Raw genomic sequence first — 23,073 nt, 5'->3', positions numbered from 1 at the left:
TGGAATCAGCAGGAAGAAATGAATGGGAAAAGCCAGAGCTCCAGGGTGGGAATAGGAGATGAGCCCAGGATGAGTCCCCAGGGGTGCAGGGCAGTGCTGTATTCCACCTGCAGCCACCCTACCAAGGAGCACAGGGACCTGTCCTGCATCCCCCTGCATCTGCCACAGCCCCAGGACCCCAGCAGCCCCCCAGCCCCATGCAGGGGGTCAGCAGCTGCTGTGAAAACACTGCCCCAGCACAGGGCCCTGGGCAGGAATGGAGTGGCAGCCCAGCTGCCCCAAAACCCAGAGCCCAGCATCAGAGGGGAGCAGAGGAGCCCTGCAGCCAGGACCCAGCTCCTGCACCAGCTGCTCCTCAGCTTCTGCCACTTGGAGCTTCAACATCTTCTCTGCAATGCAACCATTAGGCCAAGGGCCTGGAGCCAAGTGCTGGGCTGCCCCCAGACAGCATTCCTCATGCCCCAAGGAGAGGAAGAGGTCTTGGGGGTCAGATGAGGCTCAAGAAGCCCCAGGAAGGAGGCTGCCTCAGCTGCTCCCCTGCCAACAGACGGCATGGCAGACTGGAGCAGAAGATTCCTGGCAGCAGAAGGCAAAAGCAACTGTTCTGTGCTTTGCTGCTGTGCCAAAGCTCCCTCCTGTCCCTCCCAGGCTTTTTCCTCAACTTCTTTGTGTTTCCTGACACAGCCTCCAACCACTTCCCCACAGGCAGAGGGAGGAGGCAGCAGGCTCTGCCCTCACCCCCCAGCCCCAAAGCTCACAGCAGGAACCATCAGCACACCCAAGGAGTAAGTGGGGCTCTGGTCAGTGACACAAAGCCCTTGGATGAGCCTTGGAGGCTCCTTTATTTTGGTTTATTTGGGTGACAGTGATGCTGTCCCACCCCCAGCACAAAGGCAGGGAGCACCACTCAGGTCTGAGCAGCCATCACCACCCCCCAGCCAGCCCTGAGATGGGACAGATGCCTGTCTGAGCAGGGACAGAGGAGCTGCCAAGGGGATACAAGGCCTCTGTGGGACCAAAAGGGGCTCCCCAGGGCCTGGGCTGTTAGCAGCAGGCAGGCAAACCGAGGTGCAGGAGGAGGGAGGGGAAGCAGGGAGGCTGGGAGTCAAGGGAAGGCACTGCCCCCTGGGAGGGGCCATTTCTAGAGGTTAAGAGATGTTTAAAAAAAAAAAAATAAAATCCCAAGTCTGACCAGGATGAGTGCAGGCACAGGACTCCAGGCAGCTGCAGAATTGGGCTGAGATCCCTGGAAATCCAGGAGCCTGGTGCCTGCACAGCTCAGAGCCAGAAGAGGCTTTGCTTGAGGCCAAGGAGCTCCAGGAGCCCCTGCCTGGAGCTGTCCCCGAGTCAATGTAAACCACACACCCAGCACAGCCACCTGCAGGCTGCTGGCTCTGCTGAGTGCCAGCACAGCCCTGCCCTGGCACAGAGGATGCTGCAAACCCAGGGCTGTGCCCCTTCCTCAGGGCAAGGCAGCTCGGAGGCTCCAGAGACAGCACAGAGCCCTCCAAACAAACAGCTCTGAGATTTTTCTCCCTGGAGGGGAGGGAAGTGGCTTCCAGAGGGACATCAGTTCAGAGCAGGTTCACCCCGTGCTTCAGCAGCTTCTGCTTGGCCTTGCTGGGCAGGCTGAAGGCACTGTCCTGGGGGTTGGGGACCCCCGAGTTGCGGAGAGGGGCACCCAGCTGCTGGAAGTAAGTTTCCTGGACAGGGTTCCTGCAGGCATAGACGGCCGTGGAGGCATTCCTGGAGAGAAAGCAGCAGTCAGGATTTCACAGCTTTCTGCAAGACCCCCCCTTCAACTCCCCGGGTGCTGCTCGTGGCTCTCAGCTGCCAAGGAGGAGTTTGAGGTCTCTCTGGGCAGAGCAGAGGGATGGAGCTCAGCCCACAGCAGCTCAAGCTGTGGACCTAAAAGGCACCACACTCAGTGTGTGCCCATCAGAGGGCTGGCAGGGAGCAAAGCAAAGGACTCTGCGTGGCTCCTGGATGGAGGAAAGCAGCAACTGGTATGTTTGCTGACACCCCTCTGTGACAGCTCTCCACAAAAGCAAGCAGTTTTAGTCATCCTGTTACTCAGCCTGATTCACACATGGAGTTGCAATTTTTTTTTTTTTTTAAAGGCAACACAGAATACACCAGTGTAGGGTTTCAGGAGCCAGTCAAACCAACACTAAACAAGGAGTTCTCTGGCACTGATGATTCACATTCCCTTGGCAAGCTGTGTCAGGGAAGCAAAACAGTGTAATTCCCAGAAGCATCTTTATTTCATCATGTTTGGGCAAACAAGCAGAGCCCAGAGAGCAGAATCACTGCACACTCACAGCCACCACCCTGCCTGAGGGGCAGGGACAGGGGTGGTTGTGGCACGGGATCAGCTCTGGGATGCCTGGAAAGGCTGTGGCTGTGATAAGACCATTACAGTTCAGTTTGCCACGCGCCCTTCTCTGTGTTTCCAACCCAACAAGCTGTGCAAGAAAACAAAATCTAGGTTGCCAATTCTGGGTGCTCTTGGCTCCCAGCCGAGACACATTTATTAGGAACAGCTATATTTAAAACTGCTCCTCAGAACCTCATGGTGCCAGGGGCTGGCAGGGTATCAGCACTGGGTCTCAATCCAAGGCCGTGGCACAGCTCACTCACTGGCCTTGGTGTCATCCCAGCTTCCCAGCACCCAGACCACACCACGGGCAGAGTACTGAGCAGCCCACACCTAAAGAGCAAAGCCCAGAGGGGTGAGAGGGCTGAGCCTTGGCAGGTGACAGCCTCAGAAATGGGGCTGTCCCTTCCCACCCGTGAGCCACCCAGCATCCCTGGGCCCGGGAGAGGAGGGGGCTGCAAACAGACCCTACCTGAGGATGACTTGTGAGGCCGTGGGGAGCTGGGAGAAGTCTGCGTGGATCAGAGCAGCAGCTCTCAGGAAGTGCCGGTCCTGAGGGCCAGGGGCATGGGGCAGGTTGGCTGCAGGAGGGCAGGAAGGGATGAGGGTTAAAAGTCAGGGGAAAGGCAAGTCCCATCCTCAGACCCAGCCCTTAGCAGAACCCCAAGGAACACCTTGGAAGGGTTTTCTGAGCCACGTGGCAGCTGCTCCACCTCCAGCCAGAGCCAAAGGCAGCAGCAAGGCTCCAGCTCATGATAACCCCACAGAACACAACCCCAGCAGCAAGGCTCCAGCTCATAACCTCACAGATAACCTCACAGAACACAACCCCTCCTCTTACACCCAGGCTGGGGGGTGAGGGTGACAGCAAACCACGTTCCCTGACGTTAACTGAAGCAGGAGGAAGGTTCAGCCACAAGCCCTGTCCTCCTCCCCAGCCTCTCCTCACTGCTCTTACCCGTCAGCACGTTCTGGACACGGTCATAGTGGGTGAAGCTGTAGGTTGTCCTGGCTGAGGATGTGGAATCTTTGGGCAGAGTCTCCCTCAGATGCACCTCCAGGCCATTGAGAGAAGCCAGGCTGCTGTGGTACTGCAGGGGGAGGAAAGGGAAGGGTCAGAGCAGAGACCCCCAGACTGCCAAGGAGGTAATGGAGGAGCTTGGGTGACCCAGTGACAAAGGGACTGGAGAGCTCCATGCTGGGAGAAGAGCAGGGAAACCTGGGCAGAGGGAAGCAGAGGAGTCTCCGAGCTCACATCAGTGAGATGGGGACTCAGAAAAGGGTGCTCCAACCTGAAAACAGGCCATTAAAACACCCGATGCTATTAATTGCAGGAAAACACCAGACTCAGTTCATTTCCCATCACACATTACCCTCCAGGGTTCTTTTCCACATCCTGGCCATGATTTCCAGCAGCAGCAAGGAACATTCCTTTTGTTAGCAGCCCTTATTACACCAGACCTGGTGCAGCAGAGGCTGCAGCTCAACACCCCGGATTTAACCCCCTGCAGTGTTCCCTGCAGCAGCCTCAGCACAGGGGGAAATCTCCTAAGGGGCACCCAGCACAGAGCATTGGATTTACAAGACACTACCAGGGGCTTTCCCAACTGGAATTCCAGCAGCCCTGAGGGTGCTGAGCAAACAGGCAGCAGGCAGGGCTCAGGGGGAAGATGAACTCCATAATCCTTCAGCCTGGCTCTGTGCTTCCCTCTGCCACGGAGAGGATCAAGCAGTGCCTGGCCTGGCCCTGACCCCCTGCTCTTGGAACAGATTTTCCTTTCTGTGCTGTGACACAGGGATAAGACCTAAAGAGCTGCAGGCAGTGAGCCTGCAAGCCCCCAAAGCCCCTGGCTCTGCAGGGTATTGGAAAACACCCCAGAGGAGTGCCTGGTACTGCCTGCTGCCCTGGGCTGCACAAGTGGCATATTTTACCCTTCTTTGGTGTCATTCAGGGGCCTCAAAGCCTTTGACAAACATTAATTATAACTGGGCTTTGACATCCCTGAGAGCTGAGGGGCATTTGTAATCTAGGGATAAACAAAGGAGCAGACAAGCTGAGGTTACTCCTCAGATCCACCCTGCCCCAGCTGCTCTGCCTCCAATCCAACCCCTCCTCCTGGGATGCTGCCTCTGCCAAGAGATAACAAACACTTGCACGGGGGAAGGGGACAGGCAGCAGGACACAGCCACAGCCCAGACCCAAGGGTGGTTTTGCTCAGCTGAGACCCAAAGCAAGAGGAGGGGGCAGAGGCAGCCTGAGAGGAGCAGGAAGGGGATGGAGCCATTTGTCACCTCTGGTACCCAAGGTGCTGCTGCTGCAGCAGGGCTGTCACCCCAGGCTGGGGACGTGGCATCACAGCCCCCCTGGGAAGGAAAAGGAGTAACCTTGAGGCTCTGCTAGTGCTGGGAGCCAGTCTGAGCTTCCCTCCACCTTCCAGCCAGGCGGGTAAAGAAATGAGGTTGTTCCTATGGCAACTGGCACAGCAAACAGGGCTCTGCAGCTTTGACTCAGCGGCTGCAGGGAGGCAGGGGCTGGGCAGCAGCTCTGCAGGGTGATGATGCTGCTGCCCCGGGAAGGGAGGGGGGGCTGGGCTGGGGAGTGGGCACACAATGATTTGGGATGTCCCTGCTACAGCACCTGCCTGGAGACCACACCTGGAAGCCTTTGCTCCAGCCCCAGAGGTGGGCAGGGAGCTGGACGCTGGGAGCAGGGAGCTGGGAGAAGGGAGCAGGGAGCTGGGAGAAGGGAGCAGGGAGCTGGGAGAAGGGAGAAGGGAGCTGGGAGGATGCTCCTGGACACCTCTCCGTGGTGTGTAGGGAGTGTGAAGCTGTGTCAGGACAAGGGGAGGCGACAGAGCCAGTGACCCTCCCCATGCAGAGAGCAGCAGAGCCCCCCAGGGCTTTCCCAACACCCCCAGTGCCAGGGGCCAGGCTGCAGTGCCAGACACCAGGAGCAGAAGCTGCCTGTCAGACAACAAACACCCCTCAGCAACAACCTCCCCCGCAGCTCAGGTTGTAGGGACAGCCCCCAGCCAGCAGGCTGTGCCTGGCAGAGGAAAAGGGATGGGGACAGGATCCCAGGCTGGCTCCTCACTCCTAACCCCATCCCCAAGCAGCAGCAGCACCTGGACCTGCAGGCTCAGGAGAGCTTCCCCACTCACCACATCCTCGACAGAGCTCAGGTCCTCCTGGAGATGCTCCTCAGCCAGCAGGGACAGCACCAGCCCCTTGATGCAGTGAACGTACAAGCTCATCTGGACCTGTCTGCCTGGCTCCACAGCAGCCCTGCCTCCCAGGCTGTCCTCCCCACTCCTGGGACACGGCATCTCCTCTGCTGGGTCACCAAGCAGGTTCTCCTGGACCTCTCCAGCTGGCAGTGTGTTCCTGCTGTGGAGCTGGGATGGACAATCCAAGCCCTGCACGGTGCCACCAGCTGCAGCACTGCCCTCTCCACAGGCACCATCCTGGCTCAGGGTCCCTCGCTCGGCTGCTTCACTGGGTTTCCTTCTGCTCAGCTCCTGGGCAGGAGAGCAAACATCCAGGCTGACACTGGCTGCACGATTCTGGGAACTGCACTGCTCAACATCCGAGTCCACCAGGGATTTCACCGTGCCCTGATTCTCCTGCTCCTGGGCATAAGGGTTTGGAAAGGAAAACCCCTGCAGACACAGAGCTGTAATCTGAGCATACTCAGCAGGACGGAGTGTGGCAGAGCTTGGCAGCTGCTTTGTGGCTCTCTCTGGTGGGGAGGATGCTTTTCTACTGAGCCCTGAGCTTTTGCTCTCCGGGCTGCTCAGTCTTGCAGTTGGAGAAGTCTCTGGAGTGGCTTCCACTTCGGGGAACCCCTTCAAGGCAGTGGTGTTTGCAAGGCTGACAGACTGCACAGCAGCTCCTGCTGCAACCATGCCCGAAGCTTGCTCAGGGCACTCCAGCACAGACAGATTGTTCAGGTCCTGGTTTTCACAAGATCCTGTTGACTCTGAAAGTGCCTGGGAGCAGAGGGCATCCTTCTCTCCTCTGGGGCTTTCTGGGGACACGGATGACCTAGCAGCAGATGACAAGTTGATTACAGGACTGAGCAGGATCTGTCTGGAGTTGTTACACCTCTCCTCACACCACCAGCTCCTGCTCAGCAGCTGCTCTGTTCTACAGGGAGCACCTGGAGGAATTCTGCCTCAGAAAAGGAAGGGCCATGGTGTGACAGGGTGAAAAGCAGAGGGTGTGCAGCATGGGAGCCTCCTGGGCACCTCAGTCCCACAGCACCAGGGCAGAGCTGCAGGAGTTGGTCTGGGGAAAGAGTTCTGAGTCCCTCTTCCCAGCACAGACACCACAAACTCTGCCTGGGGCAGCTTCAGGGACAGAGAGTCACAGGGGCACCACGTGCCAAAGCTCCTGTGGGACAGATCCACTCCCTACCTTGTCATCCACTCCACAGGGAACTCCCTGAGCACTGAGACCTCCTCTTCTGTCAGGAATACCGGCAGGACCCGGACACCCCGAGGCAAAGGAGAACCTGCAAGAGCACCAGAGGTCTGAGGATTTAATTAACATGTCCCAGCATAAAGAACAGGAGCCACACTCCCCCAGAAGAAGGGACACTCTCATCCTGGGCCACCCCAAACAGACCATCATCCCCATCCCCCAAACAGACCATCATCCCCATCCCCCAAACAGACCATCATCCCCATCATCCTCTTTAGATTGTCCTCTAGCTTTCCTCACCACCCTGGCAGTGTCCATAGACTGATGCTCAGAATGATGACTGCAGGTTTGGACTGCAAGCATCCATCAGTCCAGGGAGTCCCAGGGCTCCTCCAGCAGCCCAGCAGGCAGTGGGTGAAGGGGATGGAGGAAAGCAGGCACCCCCAGGACCCCCAGAACTGAAACCCAGAAGAGCAAAACGCCTTTGCTCAGCCAGAGGAAGGAACCAGGTCTGATTTCACAAGACCCAGGGGCACAGCCTGGCTGGTGGCACCCCCAGACTCAGGACACATTCCTGCATCCATGTAAAATCCCAGGGGCCCAGCTCTGCTCCCACTGCCCCAGGGGATTCCCAGGTGCTCACCAGGCTCCTGCTGCTCCTCAGCTCCAGGCTCACTCTGAAAGAAAAGCCAAGGATCAGCTCAGTGGCAGAGTTCAACATTGCCACCAAGCAGCACAGCTCTTCCATCCTCCCTGGGGCTGCAGCAGCCCCCAGAGCATCCCCATCAGACAGGCTGTGATCACCACACTGGGCACTGATTTGTCCCTCAGGGAGCCCCTCGAGTCAAAGGGACTTCCCAAGAACCAAAAGATACCTGAAAGTAAGGACAAATGTCAAAACTGGCCATGACTGCCTGCTCAGGGAACAGAACCTTGGTTCAGTCTGAACCACAGTAAGAGCAGAGGCCTTCTTCAGGTCTGGGTCTTGATGGCTTTTTCGTGGATCTCGAACCACGTAAATATTTATTTTTGACAGATTTAATGGCAACAGAAATTGATCTATTTGCCAGACCTGTATTTTACTTACTTAGAACTAAATCCCTAAACTTGAGGAAAAAGCTAATTAAACCAGCAGCAGTCTAGAAACCTTACTCAATCACAACTAATAAAAGCTTTCAGCATCCCCATTTATCCCTCCCAGTGACAGCAGACATGAGATCCATGCGACAAGAGCTCCCAGAGCCCACCCTTCAGGTGGGTATTTGCACATGTGTATTTGTGTACCTGCTCTGCAGACTCATCACCTTGCAGGAGAACTCTGGCAGTGAGTGGAGGTGGCAGCTGGGTGCTCACAATCCTGCAAGGACAAAGTGAGGTCAGGCAGGAGCACACCAGGATGGGCAGAGCCAGCAGCCCACGGATCCTCTGGGCCAACAAAGAGGGTTTGTTAAACCAGGGCAGTGCCTGCAGGCTCCCTGCCACCCGTGAGGAGCTGTGGGGCAGTGGAGAAGATGCAGAAAGACCCAAAACACTGCAGCAAAGGGCTCCCAAAGGTATTCCTGGTCTTTCCATTCATACCTGGTTGAGATCCACATGCTGGAGACTCTCCAGAGGACCCTAAGGAAGGGGAACTTCAACCCAAGTGCAAAGCCCTTTGCAGAGCTGGAGTGGAATCCCATTTGGTGATGGAGCAGGGACACAACCAGACACTTAGCCCTGAGGTCACTCCCTGCCTGCCCCTCTCAGACCTCCATGGGTGCCTCATGGGTTCCCAGCACTCACAGAAGGTGGAACAGAAACAGCCTCTGCCAAAGACAAATGGCTCTTGATGCTGTTTGTCAAGAAGTTCTCAGAATCCCCCATCTCCTGCTTTTCCAGGCCACCTTGGAGGCTTTCCCTCAGTGCCACATCTGCAGCATCTTCAGCTGGGATTAATCTCTGGTTGAAAGAAGCTGGGATTTCTCATGGGAAACCTTCTGTGCACCTTCTGCCAGCCCAGAGAGTGGTCCTGGCCAATGCCAGTCAGAAACACATCCTCAGAGACACACGTGTGCTGTGTGTGTGCAATGAACTTGCTAAGGGGAAAGAGGAACATTCACAAACCTTTCCTTTTCCTGACAATTTCCACCTAAAAAAAGCCCAAGAGTTTCATCCTGCTGAGTGCCAAAGACAGCAGATTACCACTAGAACCCAAAGCCTGAGTATCTTCACACTTCCATCTCTCCTCCTGATGAACACCAATGAGCATTTGTCCTCTGTGAGATGCCCCAGCAGACAGGGATGACCTTGCCTGTGCTGCTCCCGGGGGTCACAGCCCTGGGGAGGGACATTTCCCACCCTGGGGAACCCTTTGCCTGGTTACTTACAAGCCCTTGTAGAGGATGCAGCCTGCCAAGACATGGGGAGAACGCTGGCAGGTTTGCAAGATGAGAGCAGCTTTCAGCAGGAGCAGGGGATCCACCTGGACAAGGAGAGGCACCAGAAGTCAGGCTGGAGAGCCCTGGGAAATGCTCAGAGCAGCAAATAAACCCCAAACCACGAGCAGGAAGGCAGCTCTGGAGGCAGGCACTGCAGAGGACAGGCTTTTACCTTGCTTTTGTCCAGATTCCAGAGGGAGTTGAAGATCTTGTGGAGCTCACTGGTGTTTTTCCGGACGTGCTCGACGTACCTGTGCCACTGCCTGCTCAGCTCCTCCTGGGAAAATGCCTGAGGACAACAGAAATCCAGATTTATTCAAGACGTTACAGGCAATCCACCTGGGACAGCAACTACGAGAGGCAAATCTTGAGAGGATGAGGAGGAAGATGACACTGAGGAGAACCTGCTTTAGGCTGAACACCTGGGGAGCTTCCAGCAGGCACTGGGTGCAGCAGGAGCAGAGGCCCTGATGCTTTCCCAGGACCCAATTCTTGGATTTTTGAGCTTGCCCTGACCCTCGCAGTGAGGAGGATGCTGCAGAGGAACATGCCAGCCCGTGGGTGTGCCTGGCAGAGCTCAGCCAGCATGGGAAGTGGCTCAGATCTCCTTGGGGCAAACAGATCAGAGGTGAGGGGTTGGGTTACCAGGTAGGCTCTGTGCACAGGTCCATTGTAGAAGGTGAAGAGGCTGATGAGCTGCTCCAGAAACCTCCTACAGCTGACATCAGGGAGCTCCACAGCACAGCCCAGGACCTGGAACACAGAAAGCCAGGGATGGAGGATGTTGACTGACAAAACCTGGGCAGCTCCCAGCACTGTCAGATGTGTAGCCAGGGTGTGCAGGCAGCTCTGTGTCAGGCAAACAACCCCCAGATTCGTGAGTCAGATAAAAAGGAAACTCAGGAATACCCACAGGAGATAAATAAGTGACAGGGGAAATCCAGTGCTTCAGACACACTCCCTGCCCACGTGAGATGACCCAACTCAGTGCTCTGAGAACATTTGCCTGAAACTAGGTATATAAAAATATTCAGATTACATTTATTTACAGCCAGGAAGATGCTTCAGTGAGTTCCTGAGAGAAACTGAGGCAGCTTTGGGGAGAGCCCCAGCAGCACCCCCAGCTCCGTGGGGCTCCCAGAGCAGCCTCCAGGAGATGGTTTGGAGCATTTTCTCAGGGCTCTGCTCTGCATTGCTGCTCTTTATTGACACCAGGGAGCTGCTGAGGGTTAAAGAGCAGCCAGACCACCATAAAAGGGAGACTGTGTCCTTGTCACAACCTGCAGGACATGGCACCCTGCTCCCAGCCACTGCCAGGACCCTGGGACACAAACCCCTGGGTTTACAGACACAGCTGAAGAGAACCACGGGGTGCAGACACACGAGTGAGGTACAAACCCCCCCAGAGCCCAGCAGCTCTGACTGCCACCACAGACACCTGGAAATAAACCTGAAACCCCCTATAATGGGGAGCTGTGCACTGCCAGTCCCCACACCACCTCTCCCCAGAGAAGAAAACTGAAAGAAAAAGAAACCACCCCCCCTTTGTTCAGGCTCTCAGGCTCACCCAGAGGTAATCTCCATCCACCACGACTGCAAACTTGAGCTTCCTCAGGCGAATGAGGCTTGGAGGGGCTCCTGAGATCTCTGTCAGGCACCGCACAACCCCAGCGATCTGACCACACAGCAGCTCCTGCTGGTCAGGGAGAGTCTGTTGAGGAAGGCAGGGAAAAAAGACTTGGTTGGGGTGTTTTTTTTTAAAAAAAAAGGTCCAGGAGAAAAAAAACAAAAAACAAAAAACGAACCAAACCAAAAAACAAACAAACAAACAAAAAACCCCCCCCCCAAAACCACAAAAAACCTCATCACTGCTATATTCAAATATAAATAATTTAAAATTCAATCCCATTGTAAATCAAACGCAGCAACACAGGCAAATTTCTCAGAGAGAAAAAATTAATTTAATTGCTTTTTAAAAGCCAGGACATTTGGGCTTCTTTAGGGGCTGTTTCATCCCTTGTGTGTATTTATTCATATCCCCAGAACAGACCTGGGTACTGCTGGAGGACTCCCCTGACCAGAACCCACCAGAACTCTGCACAGCCCTGGTACCAGCCAGGCAGGTTCTACCTGCAGGAGCTTTCTTAAAGCTTCTGGAAATAGGAGGTAAGAATTAATTCAAAGCTCCACCTGGAAGCTCGGCTGGTCCTGAACCAGAATTACCAGCAGGGACTCACCCTACAAACACCCAAATAAAAGCCAACATTACCTGGGAAGGATAAAAATAGCAGATCCCAGCACTTGTGGGGTCCCCCTCCCCCTTAACCTTCGAAGCATCGTAAAGGAAGAAGTAATTCCACCTAAAAAAGCAAAGTATTGGCAGAAATCATTGCAAGTTCGCAGTTACGTTTAGGATGACAGACTGGGCTGGGTGGGAAGGGACCCTCAGGACCCCCCGGTCCAACTCCTGTCCCTGTGCAGGGCACCCCAGAACCACACCCCGTGCCCAGAGCATCATCCGAACTCCCCCCAACTCTTCTCCCTCTCCTTTCCCGCATCTCGGGGGAGCACTGAGGTTGTTCTGTCCTCACCTCGCCACACCGAGTCCGGACACCCGGGGGGTCCCGCACTGCTCCCCCTGACCCATTTCCCGGGGTTCTGGCAGCTCCGGTACCCGCAGCCGGGGCCGGGAGTGCTCAGGGACCCCCAGACGTGGCCATGAGCCCCGCGCAGCCCCGCAACCTCCGGTACCCGGGGGGGGGGGATGTTCCCCGCACCGGTGCGGGACGGGGCTGCTCCCGACCCCTCCCCTGCGCCCCCAACCCCGCTCCCTGCGCGGGATCCATCCCCGAGCGGGCCCGGGGCCGCGTCCCCTCCGAACCCGCGGGGTGCGGGGCTGGGTGCTCACCACGGTGCCGGGTCGGGTCGAGCCATGGGTGCGGGTCCGGGGCTGCGGGACCGCCCCGCGCCGCTTCCGGGAGGAGCCGCGGCCGCTCCCGGCACCCTCCGCGCTACGGCGGCCCCGGCATGGCGGAGGGGGCGGGATGGTGCCCGGCGGGAGGGAGGCGGCGGGGACGGGCGAGACGGGGGATGGAGGAGGAGGAGGAGGAAGGCACCAAGGTGCTGCGAAGGCTGCGGGAGGCTCGGTGAGTGCCCCTTCCCGCACTGCCAGGGCCCCGCTCACCCCCGGCAGTGCCCGCCCCTTCCGGGGAGTCCCCGCTTACCCCCGGTCAGTGTCCCGGTAACTCCGGGGAGTCCTCGGACCCCCACAGGAGTGCCCCTTTGTCCCTCCCATCCCTTTCGCTAAGTCCCTGAGCTCACCGGGTGTGTCCCCGCTCCCCCGGGGGATGCCCCGTTGCCCCCGGTCAGTCCCCGGTTCCCCCCGGGGGTGTCCGTCCGCCTCCGGCCAGCCCCAGCCCCCCGGTGCCCCCCTAACCCCTCGCTCTCCCCGCAGGGACGATTTGCTGAGCTCCGGTTTCTGGGCAGCGAGCATCGGTACGGTACCAAGGTTCGGGAGGGGGGGTCCACAGGCTGCCCCCCCCCCCCCAGCCCCCCTTTTACCTGACACCCCTCTCCGTACCCGCAGGAGCCGTGCGGGCCCCCCTGTCCGCCAGCACCGAGCCCCCCACCCACTGTGTCTGCTACGGGCTGGGCCGGTTCAGCACCTGCCCCAGTGCCCGGTACCAACTGGGCTTCCTGCTGCTGCTGCTGGAGGAACTGGGGGTGAGCGCTGGGGGGGCGGAGGGGGTCCCACTATCACGGCCCCCAGCCCCCCGGCCATGCCCAGCTCCCTCCCCTCCCCACAGGTGCCCCCCGCGCAGTGCTGCGTGTTCGACCCCGCGTTCTCCCCGCAGGAGGTGGGAGTGCTGGGACAGCTGGGGCTGAGGATGCTGCAGGACAACGAGGTGACAACAGCTGGGGACAAAAATGGGGGCAGGAACAAGGGCCAAGGGGTTCCACAGGGATGGACACCCCCCCACACCCCCCCTCCTCCAGTTCCTGACCCACGGCTGAGGGAAATGTTTACCGATCCCAGGAGGGCAAACACGCCGTGGAGGGCTCGGCCACCCTGTTCTACATGGTGCACTGCGGGAAAGCCTTGTACAACAACCTGCTCTGGAGGAACTGGGCTCTGGGGACACTCTCCAGAATGGTCATCGTTGGGAACAGCTTTAAAGGGATCGAGGAAAGGTCCTGGTGGCTGCAGCTCTGCTTTCATCTCCTTGCTTCCCTTACTCCTTCATTGATTCTGTCAGTTCTGACAATGATTCCCAGATTCTGCTCATTTTTGACTCACAGTCATCAACCATCTGCCTTTTCTGTCCCACATCCCTGCTCAGGGAAGATGTCTGGTCTGTGTCTAACCCTGGTTACCTTGTGTTGTTCCAGATTGTTGTCAAGAATATTGGAGAGAGATTACTGTTACATTGCAAAGGTACAGGGCACTACTTTTAATTCTTAAAGATTTTTTGTGGACAAAAAGAAAGGAAATTAATTGCAGTGGGGAAGAGGGTGGTTGTTTTTAAACATCTTTTTTTCCTGGATGGCACAATATAAAAATGAACAACTCAAAGATCATCCTACATTATCTACAGCTGGGGGTTGAGGTTAACAGAACACCATCCTCCCCTCTGAACTGACAAGTTCTTACACGTTGTATGTTTTCCCACATTTCTTTCCAGATCTTGAAAGGGACAGAGGAAGTGTCCCTCCCTGCTCACCCACGGTACCTGGACACCTTCAATGACACCTCCATCCACTGGTTCCCCTTGCAAAAACTGAAGGAACTCTCCCCTGAGGTCTGGGACTTCGTGGAGGAGCCGATGTACCTGGAGTGTGAGGACCTGGAGATCATCAGGAAGCAGGATGGACACAGCCCTGCAGCCCAGGAGCCCTGACCACCTCCCACAGCAGCTTCTGCTCAGCTGAGATGGAGCCTGGGGCTCACTGTGCTCTGCCAAAACCAGGCAGCACCTGAACTCTGAGCACGAGGGGACATTTTTATATTTTTATTATTTAATAAAAGGTAAAGTTCTGCTTTGACTTACACTCACAAATTTAACCAAAATCTGCCTTCCAGGGCACCTGTAGTGCAGCATGCTGGCTCTGAGCAGCTCCTTTCATGAATAACTCAGAGCCTCTGCAGGTACTGCACAGTTTCAGGTATCAGAAAGGGGGAATTACCCAAAAAGAGGTTGTAGGTGTTGGTGTCTGGCTGCAAAGGCAGTGCTGCTGCCATCAGCACTTTTATCTGTTCTGTTCTGTGAAGAACCAGGTCAGCTCCCCCTAGGGAAGGAAAGACTTGGTTTCCCTCTTTCATCTCTCTGCCCTGAGCTGCTGCAGTCCCACTGGGCTGGGAAAAATCCCTCCTTTCCAGATCTGCCTTGACAGGACAGAGGGGATACCCAGAGCAGCTGAGGGCCCATGGGCAGGGACAGGGCTGGAGGAGCCACCAGCACCCCTGGAGAGAGGAGGGACAAGTCCCAGCTGCAGACAGCAGAGAGGGACAAGGGACATGTTAGGGACAGTCACTTGCTGCCAGAGCAGTGCAGCTGCAGGGAGCAGCTGAGAGATCTCTGGGGACCTTCAGGCCTGGGCCAGACCATCCCTCACTCTGCTGCTGGAGCAGAGAATCCCACCCTGTGATCCCTTCCCCCTGCTGCCAAACCTCTGTCACCAGTGGCAATTGCAGCAGCAGCACAACCTCTACCTGTGACCATCTCTCCAGCTGCCTCAACAGCTCCTCCGAGGGAAGCAATCCCTCCCTCCAGCTGCAGTTTCAGTCTCTTTACAAATCTGCAAGCTCTTTATTGGGGGGCAGCTCCCTCAGAGCCCTGGGGTCTCACTTGGCCATGTCGATGAGGCTCTGGAGGGAGGTGGGCACCCAGGTCTTCTCCCCTTGTACAAACACCACTCCCCGGTCGATGTAAATCACAATCCTGCCAAAGGTGTAGAGCTGCTTCCCCTCGTGCCTCTTCCCAATCACGGGCATGAAAACGATGTTGTGCTCCTCAGCTTTGGTCTGGATCAGGTCCTTGAAGTTCATGGGGACGGAGGTGGCGGCGGCGCCGATGCCGCGCTGGGCCATGTTCTCCGCCTCCCGCCGCTCCTGCATGGCCTCGTACTGGAAATCCTTCCTCCTCTCCGTGTGGGTCAGGTAGGCAATGTTCTCCCGGGCACCTGGCTGCATGTAGCCTCCTGATGGCAGAGAGAAAATGTGTGAACAGAGCCCTGGGCTGGGGACAGGGCTCTGGGTAACCCCGGTGCAGAGGTGGGGTAGGCAGGGTGGGTCTGGGTCCCTGGCTCAGTGTCTAATTAAGGTTTTGTGCTGTTAATGAACCACTGGATTTGATACAATCCCAAACTCTACCTCAGCAGGCACACACAGTGCTGCACTGCTCCTGACAAAGGCAAAACATCAACAATAAACAAGATCCTCCTCAAAGCCAAGCCTGTCCCTGGTCCCCAGTCCCAGCTGGGTTACAGACAGGGACTGTGGCCAGGCTGAGGATGGGGCAGCAGCACTGCCTCAGGAACCTCCCCACCACAGGGACCCTGTGACAAAATTCCTCCCTGGGTGAGCTGCACTTGTATCATCTCACCACAAACAGAACCCTGAGAGCAGACCTGAAGGAACCCTCCAGGGTTCTGAGGCAGGTTCTTCATCACACTGCAGCAAGCAGGCAAGGGGAATGCAGGAAAGAGGGGCTCAGTCTGGGAGGATGTGGCAAATCTCAGCCAAATTATGAGTTTAATTCCCAGCAAATTCCTAACAACCTCTTTTAGGTCACAAGGAGAGATGTGGGAAGGAAGGGGAGTGCTCTGAAGGGAAGGAGAACCAATACCTCACCCTAAGGGACAAAACTCCAGACATTAGTCAGGCTCTCAGAGGATGGTCTGTGACTGACATGAAAAACACCATCATGGCTGGAGGAAAACCAGTTACTGAACACAGGCAGGCAGGCACCAAGCAGCTGTCTCTGCTCCAGTGAAGCACAGCCAGCTATGGAGCAGCACCCCACTCCCTGGTGCTGTTTATGCAGACTCTGTGTTTCAGTGCCCCAGTGCCACTTAGCAGGGCTGTGCCTAAACACAGGCTGAGAGAACAACCAAACCCCTGCAGTGCTGCCAGCAGAGCCATGGCTGAGGCCACCTACCCACACTGGAGGAGACAGCCCTGTTCATGATGTCCAGAGCTTCATTAAACTTCTCCTTGATGGAGGGATGTGCCAGCACTTGGTCTGAGAACATGGACTTCCAACCCAAGTACCACTTGGTGATTTCTTCATAATTGGGGCTGTTACTGAGCCAGGAGCACAGCACCTGCAAAGCAACAGGACAGGTGAAATGCAGCAGGACAAGGACTCTGCTCCATGAGCACACCTAACATCAGGGACTTTATTAATTGTTCAGAAAAGAAAGGGTGTGACCATCTCAGTTTGTGTGGTGGAGATTTTGGTGGTTAAACCATTCCAGTGCTGGGGCAGCAGGTTCTAGGCTGGAGTCACCACAACACTTCAGAGCCCAAACTTCTCACCTGCAGCCACTTGGGGAAGAAATGTTTCTCCAGCAGCCCAACCAGACTGGAGACAGAAATCATCCCCTCCCAGTCAATCACCCAGTAGAAGGCATCCATGTGCTGCTGGTGAGGGTTGATGATCAGCTCGTTCAGACACATCCCTGGGGAGAGGGGGAGGAGAGTCAGAGCACAGCCTGGCTCCGTGGGATCAGGAGCTATAAGGGACATTTTGGGGTCTCTGAACTGTTTGGCTGGTCCCTGCCACCAGGACAGGATGCTTCCACTCCCAGCAATTACAGTTTGTTGTTAGAACTGAGGAAATGAACACATTTTGACTTTCTAAGACTGCATCTTTCATCTGAACAGTGGATTACAGAACCTCCTGGTGAAAGGGTTGGCACAGACCCAAGAACAGAGGAGAAACAAACATTTTACAGCTTGGTACTGTCTGGCAGCTCTTGGATATTGCTGTCAGCTAAGAAGAGAGGATTTAGAAAAGGCAGAAAACATTAATAAACAGAGCACTTCTGATCACATTAATTGAAGTAACACTGGCAGCCAGGTTAACACCTCTCTGCTCTAGGGGCTGGGGGAAGGGGGCAACCAGCAGCCTGCAGAAGCTCAGCCCTGCTCAGCCTGCCTCACCCAGCTTGGGCACGATGTTTTTGACCATGAAAGCCTCCCAGGAGCCAGGTGTGAACACATCTTTCCAGGGCTGGAGGATGAGCTTGGCAGAGGAGTCACTGGGGTGCCACTTCTGCAGGGCATTGGCCAGCTTGTTCCTGATGGGGGAGTAGAGAGGCTCCAACCGTGCCTGCATCAGGGGCAGCCAGGGGTGGATCCAGGAGTGGATGGGCACTGTGTCTGTCAGAGGATTCCAGTTTTCCACCTGGAGGTAAAACAGAAATGGTTCAAATAAGTGCACCCATTCACAGATGCAAAGAGACCCCCAGTGCAGCCCCCCCCAGCTCAGAGGCAGCAAACTGGTGTTTCCCAAGTTCCATCTGACTGAGATTCCAGCCCTGGCTCAGAGTGTGGCTGTGCTGCAACACGAGGCCTCTCACCTCCTTCTGCAGCTTGGGGAAGATGAGCTGATCCAGAATGTTATCTAGGATCCAGACAGGAACAACGTTTACCCAGCTGTCCAAGAAATCCACCATGGACCCACAGTTCCTGGGCTGCCACTGAGCCACGATGTTTCTGACATATGGCATCCAGATTTCCCACATCAGCCTGGGGGGAAAAAACAACAAAACAAAACACAAATAGATCAAAGTTAAGCTCAAAGCTATAGCCCCAGCCCTAACCCAACCACATGGTAACTGTTACTTAAAGCTCCTTCTTTTTATGTGGGTGGCAGCTGGCTTTTAGCAGAGAGATCCAGGGAATCCTCTGGGAAGCACACTGCTGGCTGCTCCTCTCAGCCCTGCAGGAAGCAGCACTTGAAGATGCTGCACAAAGCTCAACTCATCTGCTCCTTACCTGTGAAAAGCATCTGTTGACAGGTCCTGCCCACTGTGTGATAACAGCTGGTCATTCTCCAGAAGGCTCTTCCACTTGGCTATCATCTCTGTGCCATATGTGCAGTCCTGGAAATGATAAGGCATGAGTGGGCTTCCTCCCGTGTCAGCAATTCCTGCAGGGCAGGCTGAGGGCTCCAGGCAGCTTCCTCACCCACTGAGAGGGCAAGTGAGGAGCTGGCAGCTGTGATTAATAGAGCCTCACCAGAGGAAAACCCCACTCCAGGGATCTAACATTCCTCCAGGGGGGAAAAAGGATAGGCTGAACATCTTCAGGTGTAGAGACTCTGCCCTGTGCCCACTGCACCAGGGACACACAGCCCCCTCACTGTGCTCACAGAGCAAGGACTGCTGCTTGAACCCCCACACTCCTAAACCTACAGCCACTTCACAGACCAGCAGCCCTTTTGCACACACTTCTCTCACTCTGGATCCTTCCTCTCTCCTGACAGACAAAAGGCAGATGCTTTCCCCTTCCCTTTTCCCTCCACTGTGACCAGAAATCTGGGAGAAGGAGTGGAGGGGACCCAAGGTTCTCCTGACAACCCAATCCCCTGACCCAAACTGCAGAGCCATCCAACCACAGACCTTGAGGGGATCCCAGTTCTTGAAGTAATCTTTCATGAGGGGATACACAATGGCCACAGCCAGGTCGACCCTGTCAGACATCCTGTACTCCTCGTAGTACTTGTCCTGCAGCGTCTCAAAGATCCTGGCACACTCCTCCAGGCTCAGGGGGTCCTCACAGCTGGGCTGCATCCGCCTCTCACACTCCTCCACCATCTCCAGCACCTTGCTGAGGTTGCTGATGGCTTTCTCCTCGTGTGAGAGGAGCTCAGACATCTTCTGGATCTCGTGGCTGAGGTTGACCACCATGTCCCTCTCGTACTGCAGCTGCCGGTCGCTCTGGATGATCTCCTGCTCGGTGATGTCGATGAGGAGCTGCAGGTTGTGCTCCAGCTCGGGCAGGGAAAAGCCCTGGGGTTTGGCATCTTTACCCAGGGGCTGCTGGGGGCTGTCGTCTGGGATGTTGTGTTTGTGGCTGATCTGGCTGTAGCTGTAATAAACTTTCTGCTCCCGGCCTGTCATGTCGATCACCTGACCACAACCGACAGAAAACAGGCCCCAAAAGTTAACAAAATCAACTGTAAAATCACAGAATCTGCTCACTTGGAAGGGAACACATCAGGGTCACCCAAGCCCAACTCCTGTCCCCATGCAGGGCACCCCCAGGACCACCCCCTCTGCCTGAGGGTGTCAAGTGGAATCTCGTGTTTCAACAAAAGGGCAGAAATCCCTGGCTCCAGGTGGGAGCTGGAGATTCCCAGCTGTTCCATCACTGACACACTCTGCTCCTCTGCTCCCAGCCTCCCCATCCCACAGCCAGCACGTTGCTCATGCTGCATGGCAGCCTGGGGTGTTTTATGGTGTTTGGGAGGCACACCAGCTGCAGATGAACATTCTTATCTGTGCATGAAGGACCCAGCCCTGCAGGCAGGAGCTCACTCACCCTGCTGGGCTGCACAGCCCCAGAAAGCTCCACTCTGCTGCCACAAGTGGGTGAGCATTTTCTTTATCACAAACGTGGAACAACTGGACTTGATTTGCAGTCCCAAACCCCCCACATCTTACCCCATTTCCATTTCCCTGAGGCCCAGGAAGCAGCTGCTGAGCACCCAGCCCTGTGTCCCCTCTGTGGTGCCAGCCCAGGGCCTGCAGGGCTCTTCAGCTCACATCCTGAGGCCAAGGGGGACAAAGCTTCCCAGAAAAGCCCCCCCAAAACCTTACCTTGACCTGGGAGATCTCCTTCTGAGGGGCTGAGAGCTTCTTGTTGATCCTGCCCTTGGCTTTCAGCTCCTCCACTGTCTTGTAGCTGTACTTGGGCTTTTTCTTGCCCCCACTGGGGTCCTTCCTCCACTGGCTCAGCTCCTTCTGGAACTCCTACACAGACACAAGGGGTTGGGGGGGCTGCTGCTCTCCAGGACACCCCAAATTGCCCTCTGTTTTCACCAGATGAATGAAGTACAGTTAAAACAACTGAAAAGGGGGGTGGGGATAAAGCTTGGTGGCAAATGGGCTGAGGTGCTGTGGGGGGCTCAGCCCCCCCACTCCCAGTAGCACCAGCAGGAGGGGGCTGGGCAAAACCCCAAGGTATTCACCAGGGAGCTGCTGGAAGGAAGGTGGGGGTTTAGTGGGGCTACTGGAATAAACTCAGGCAGAAACAACACAAAGGGCATTGAAGTGATGAGAGAAATGTCTCTGAGGAACTCAGGCAGCTCCTCCCAGCCCAAACACACCTCCCCCTGTGTCCCCAGGACTCAGCACTGACCACACAGATACCTCCTCAGCCTCCTCCTCTGAGTCCACAACTGGGAAGTCCTGCAGGGACTGGCTGGTTCTCTCGGAGCCATAAGCCCCCACAGCCCCTTTGCCTTTCCTCTGCTTGGCCTCGATGGGGTTGATGATACCTGGAAGGACAAGGAAGACACCAGGAGGGGGTTGTTCCCTCACAGAGGGCACCAACTGCTCCCCCCAGAGCCCTGGACACCAAACCAGCCCCAGCACTGAGCCCTGGGCACTGCTGGGCACCTCCTGCCCTGCTCCCACCCCTCACTTGATCCCAGCACAAAGCAGGAAGCCCCAGGGCAGGAATTATTCCTGCTGGGTTTTTATTTTATCCCATTGAACAACATCTCATCTTCTGTGAGATGATTGGGATTTATCTCTCTTTTTTTTTCTCTTTTTCAGCAACAAGAACCTAAATCTGGTTTGTTTTACATTAAATCCAACTGAACCTCACCAGGAGGCCCCAGGCTGTGAGAACCCCAGAGTGAAGCTGGGAGCCCCCTGGGTTTGTCACTCTCTGAAGAACCCCCCCAAACCTCCCCTCCAGAGTGCTAATTAATGACAAATGACAATCAGAGTACCTTGAGCATTCTTCCCCAGGCCTCTCCCAGGGACATAACCCATCTTCTGCAGCAGCTTCTGCCCAATCCCCTTCGTGTGTCTCTCCCAGCTCCCAAAGTCCACAAAAGATTTTGTGCCCCCTACAAAACCCTTCTGGCTGGGCTTGAAATTGCCACCCTGTTAACAGAGAAACAAACAATAAAACCCCAAACACACACAACCCCCAGGCACTGCAACAACCCAGCCCTGTCCAATCCCACCCAGAGCAATCTGGAAACCCCCAGGAGCTGCCCAGGGCTGGAAGGACCTTCCTGGAGCTCCTGAGGTGGCAAAGGGAATCCCTGGCTCCCCCTGAACCTTCCTGTGGCTGCTAACTAGAATAAAATTGCATGCTCAGGCTTGTCAAACACCTCTGGGAGATGAAATAAAAACCTTTGGGGTTTTGGAGACCCAGGGAAAGGAAGCAAACCGTGGGCATTGTAACCTCAGCTCTGCAAAGGGAAGAGGAAGGGAGATGAAAGGGCCCCGAGGGGCTGATGTCCCCAGGACACGGCAGAACAGCTCCAAAACACAGGGAATTTCTCCCTTCACAGGAGCTCTGAACCATTCCTCCCTTTCCTCAGGGCTCTTCTGTTGTTCCAAAGTCACCCCAGCACCTCACACAGAACCCGAAGCTCTGACACCTCAGAACCAAAGCTCTGACACCTCAGAACCGAAGCTCTGACACCTCAGAACCGAAGCTCTGACACCTCAGAACCGAAGCTCTGACACCTCAGAACCAAAGCTCTGACACCTCAGAACCAAAGCTCTGACACCTCAGAACCGAAGCTCTGGCACCTCAGAACCAAAGCTCTGACACCTCAGAACCAAAGCTCTGGCACCTCAGAACCAAAGCTCTGGCACCTCAGAACCAAAGCTCTGACACCTCAGAACCGAAGCTCTGACACCTCAGAACCAAAGCTCTGACACCTCAGAACCGAAGCTCTGACACCTCAGAACCAAAGCTCTGACACCTCAGAACCGAAGCTCTGACACCTCAGAACCGAAGCTCTGGCACCAGGGACCCGAAGCTCTGGCACAGAACCGGACCTCTCCTCCTCCTCACCGTTTTCAGCCTCTTGGGCAGAACCTCCCTGGGCTCCTCCTGCTTCACGGGTTTCTCATCCCCGTCCGACTCCTCCTCTGACACCTCCTCAGCTCCTGATTTCTTCAGCCCGGCGCTGATGAAGTTCACGGGGGCAGAGTAATCCCTGGAGCTGCGCCCAGACCAGACCCAGTCAGGGGGTTCGGTTCGGTTCCCCGCACCCCCGGGGGCTGAGCCGGGACATGACCCAACCAGCGGTACCGGTTCCTACACGCACCCCCAGCCCCTCCCGGCCTCTGCTGGGCTCTCCGGGCCGCCCTTTCCATCCCCCCCCAAGGGCCGGGGCAGCCCCGAACCCCCGGACCCACCGAACCACCCGGAGCTGCCCCACACGGTACCGGCGGGCAGGCCCGGCCCGTTTCCTTCTCCCGTACCGCTTTCCTCCGAAGCTGGGCCGCTCCTCGTCCGAGTCCCGCTCGGCCCACACGCCGTATGTCGCCTCCTCCTTGCTCTGCCGGTGCCGGTACCGGTGCGGGTTGAACTCGTTCTGCAGGTCCCAGTCCGACACCTCGAAGTTCTCCATCTCCACCCCATCCTCCCCGTCCGTCCCGTACAGGTGTGACATGGACATAGCGCCCGCGGACCCCTCCCCGGGACCCTCCGGAACCGCCCGGCCCGAACCGAACCGGCCCCGCTCCTCCCGCCGCAGACACAACCCGGAAGCGAACGCGCTACTTCCGGTGACGCAGCACCACAGAGACGGAAGCGCTAAGCGGCGGGCAGAGCGGCCACAGGAGGGCGCGGCGGGCTGGCTGAGCTCTATGGTT

At 56.4% G+C, this 23,073-nt stretch overlaps 3 protein-coding genes across 4 annotated transcripts; 1 reads left to right on the top strand and 2 right to left on the bottom strand.

Moving 5' to 3' along the window:
• Positions 1-784: 784 nt before the first annotated feature.
• HPS4 (HPS4 biogenesis of lysosomal organelles complex 3 subunit 2) lies at positions 785-12,198 on the bottom strand. 2 transcript variants are annotated; one of them, XM_030460883.1, is made up of 13 exons: positions 12,125-12,198; positions 11,486-11,576; positions 10,784-10,927; positions 9,862-9,969; positions 9,389-9,505; positions 9,166-9,260; positions 8,084-8,156; positions 7,443-7,476; positions 6,794-6,890; positions 5,539-6,421; positions 3,336-3,468; positions 2,850-2,958; positions 785-1,746 (listed from the first exon to the last, which is right to left on the bottom strand). In XM_030460883.1, exons 1-13 carry the CDS (start codon positions 12,148-12,150, stop codon positions 1,575-1,577), a joined length of 2,082 nt encoding a protein of 693 aa, XP_030316743.1. In that variant the 5' UTR covers positions 12,151-12,198; the 3' UTR covers positions 785-1,574. The 2 variants fall into 2 exon arrangements, with proteins under 2 accessions (XP_030316743.1, XP_030316744.1); XM_030460884.1 differs by lacking the exon at positions 785-1,746 and adding an exon at positions 2,264-2,710 and having other exon boundaries at positions 12,125-12,195.
• Positions 12,199-12,243: 45 nt separating this feature from the next.
• Positions 12,244-14,250, top strand: SRRD (SRR1 domain containing). The gene is made up of 7 exons (XM_030460905.1): positions 12,244-12,362; positions 12,671-12,711; positions 12,803-12,939; positions 13,023-13,121; positions 13,253-13,407; positions 13,606-13,651; positions 13,899-14,250. Exons 1-7 carry the CDS (start codon positions 12,244-12,246, stop codon positions 14,112-14,114), a joined length of 813 nt encoding a protein of 270 aa, XP_030316765.1. The 3' UTR covers positions 14,115-14,250.
• TFIP11 (tuftelin interacting protein 11) lies at positions 14,150-22,986 on the bottom strand. The gene is made up of 12 exons (XM_030460872.1): positions 22,681-22,986; positions 22,268-22,418; positions 21,183-21,339; positions 20,596-20,723; positions 20,044-20,196; positions 18,844-19,353; positions 18,218-18,324; positions 17,800-17,968; positions 17,381-17,624; positions 16,754-16,896; positions 16,374-16,539; positions 14,150-15,414 (listed from the first exon to the last, which is right to left on the bottom strand). Exons 1-12 carry the CDS (start codon positions 22,875-22,877, stop codon positions 15,059-15,061), a joined length of 2,481 nt encoding a protein of 826 aa, XP_030316732.1. The 5' UTR covers positions 22,878-22,986; the 3' UTR covers positions 14,150-15,058.
• Positions 22,987-23,073: the final 87 nt, after the last annotated feature.

This window comes from Calypte anna, chromosome 15 (assembly GCF_003957555.1).
Source record: "Calypte anna isolate BGI_N300 chromosome 15, bCalAnn1_v1.p, whole genome shotgun sequence".
NCBI lineage: Eukaryota > Metazoa > Chordata > Aves > Apodiformes > Trochilidae > Calypte > Calypte anna.
The sequence above is the reverse complement of the archived record's forward strand: the minus strand, read 5'-3'. Positions and strand labels throughout refer to the sequence as shown.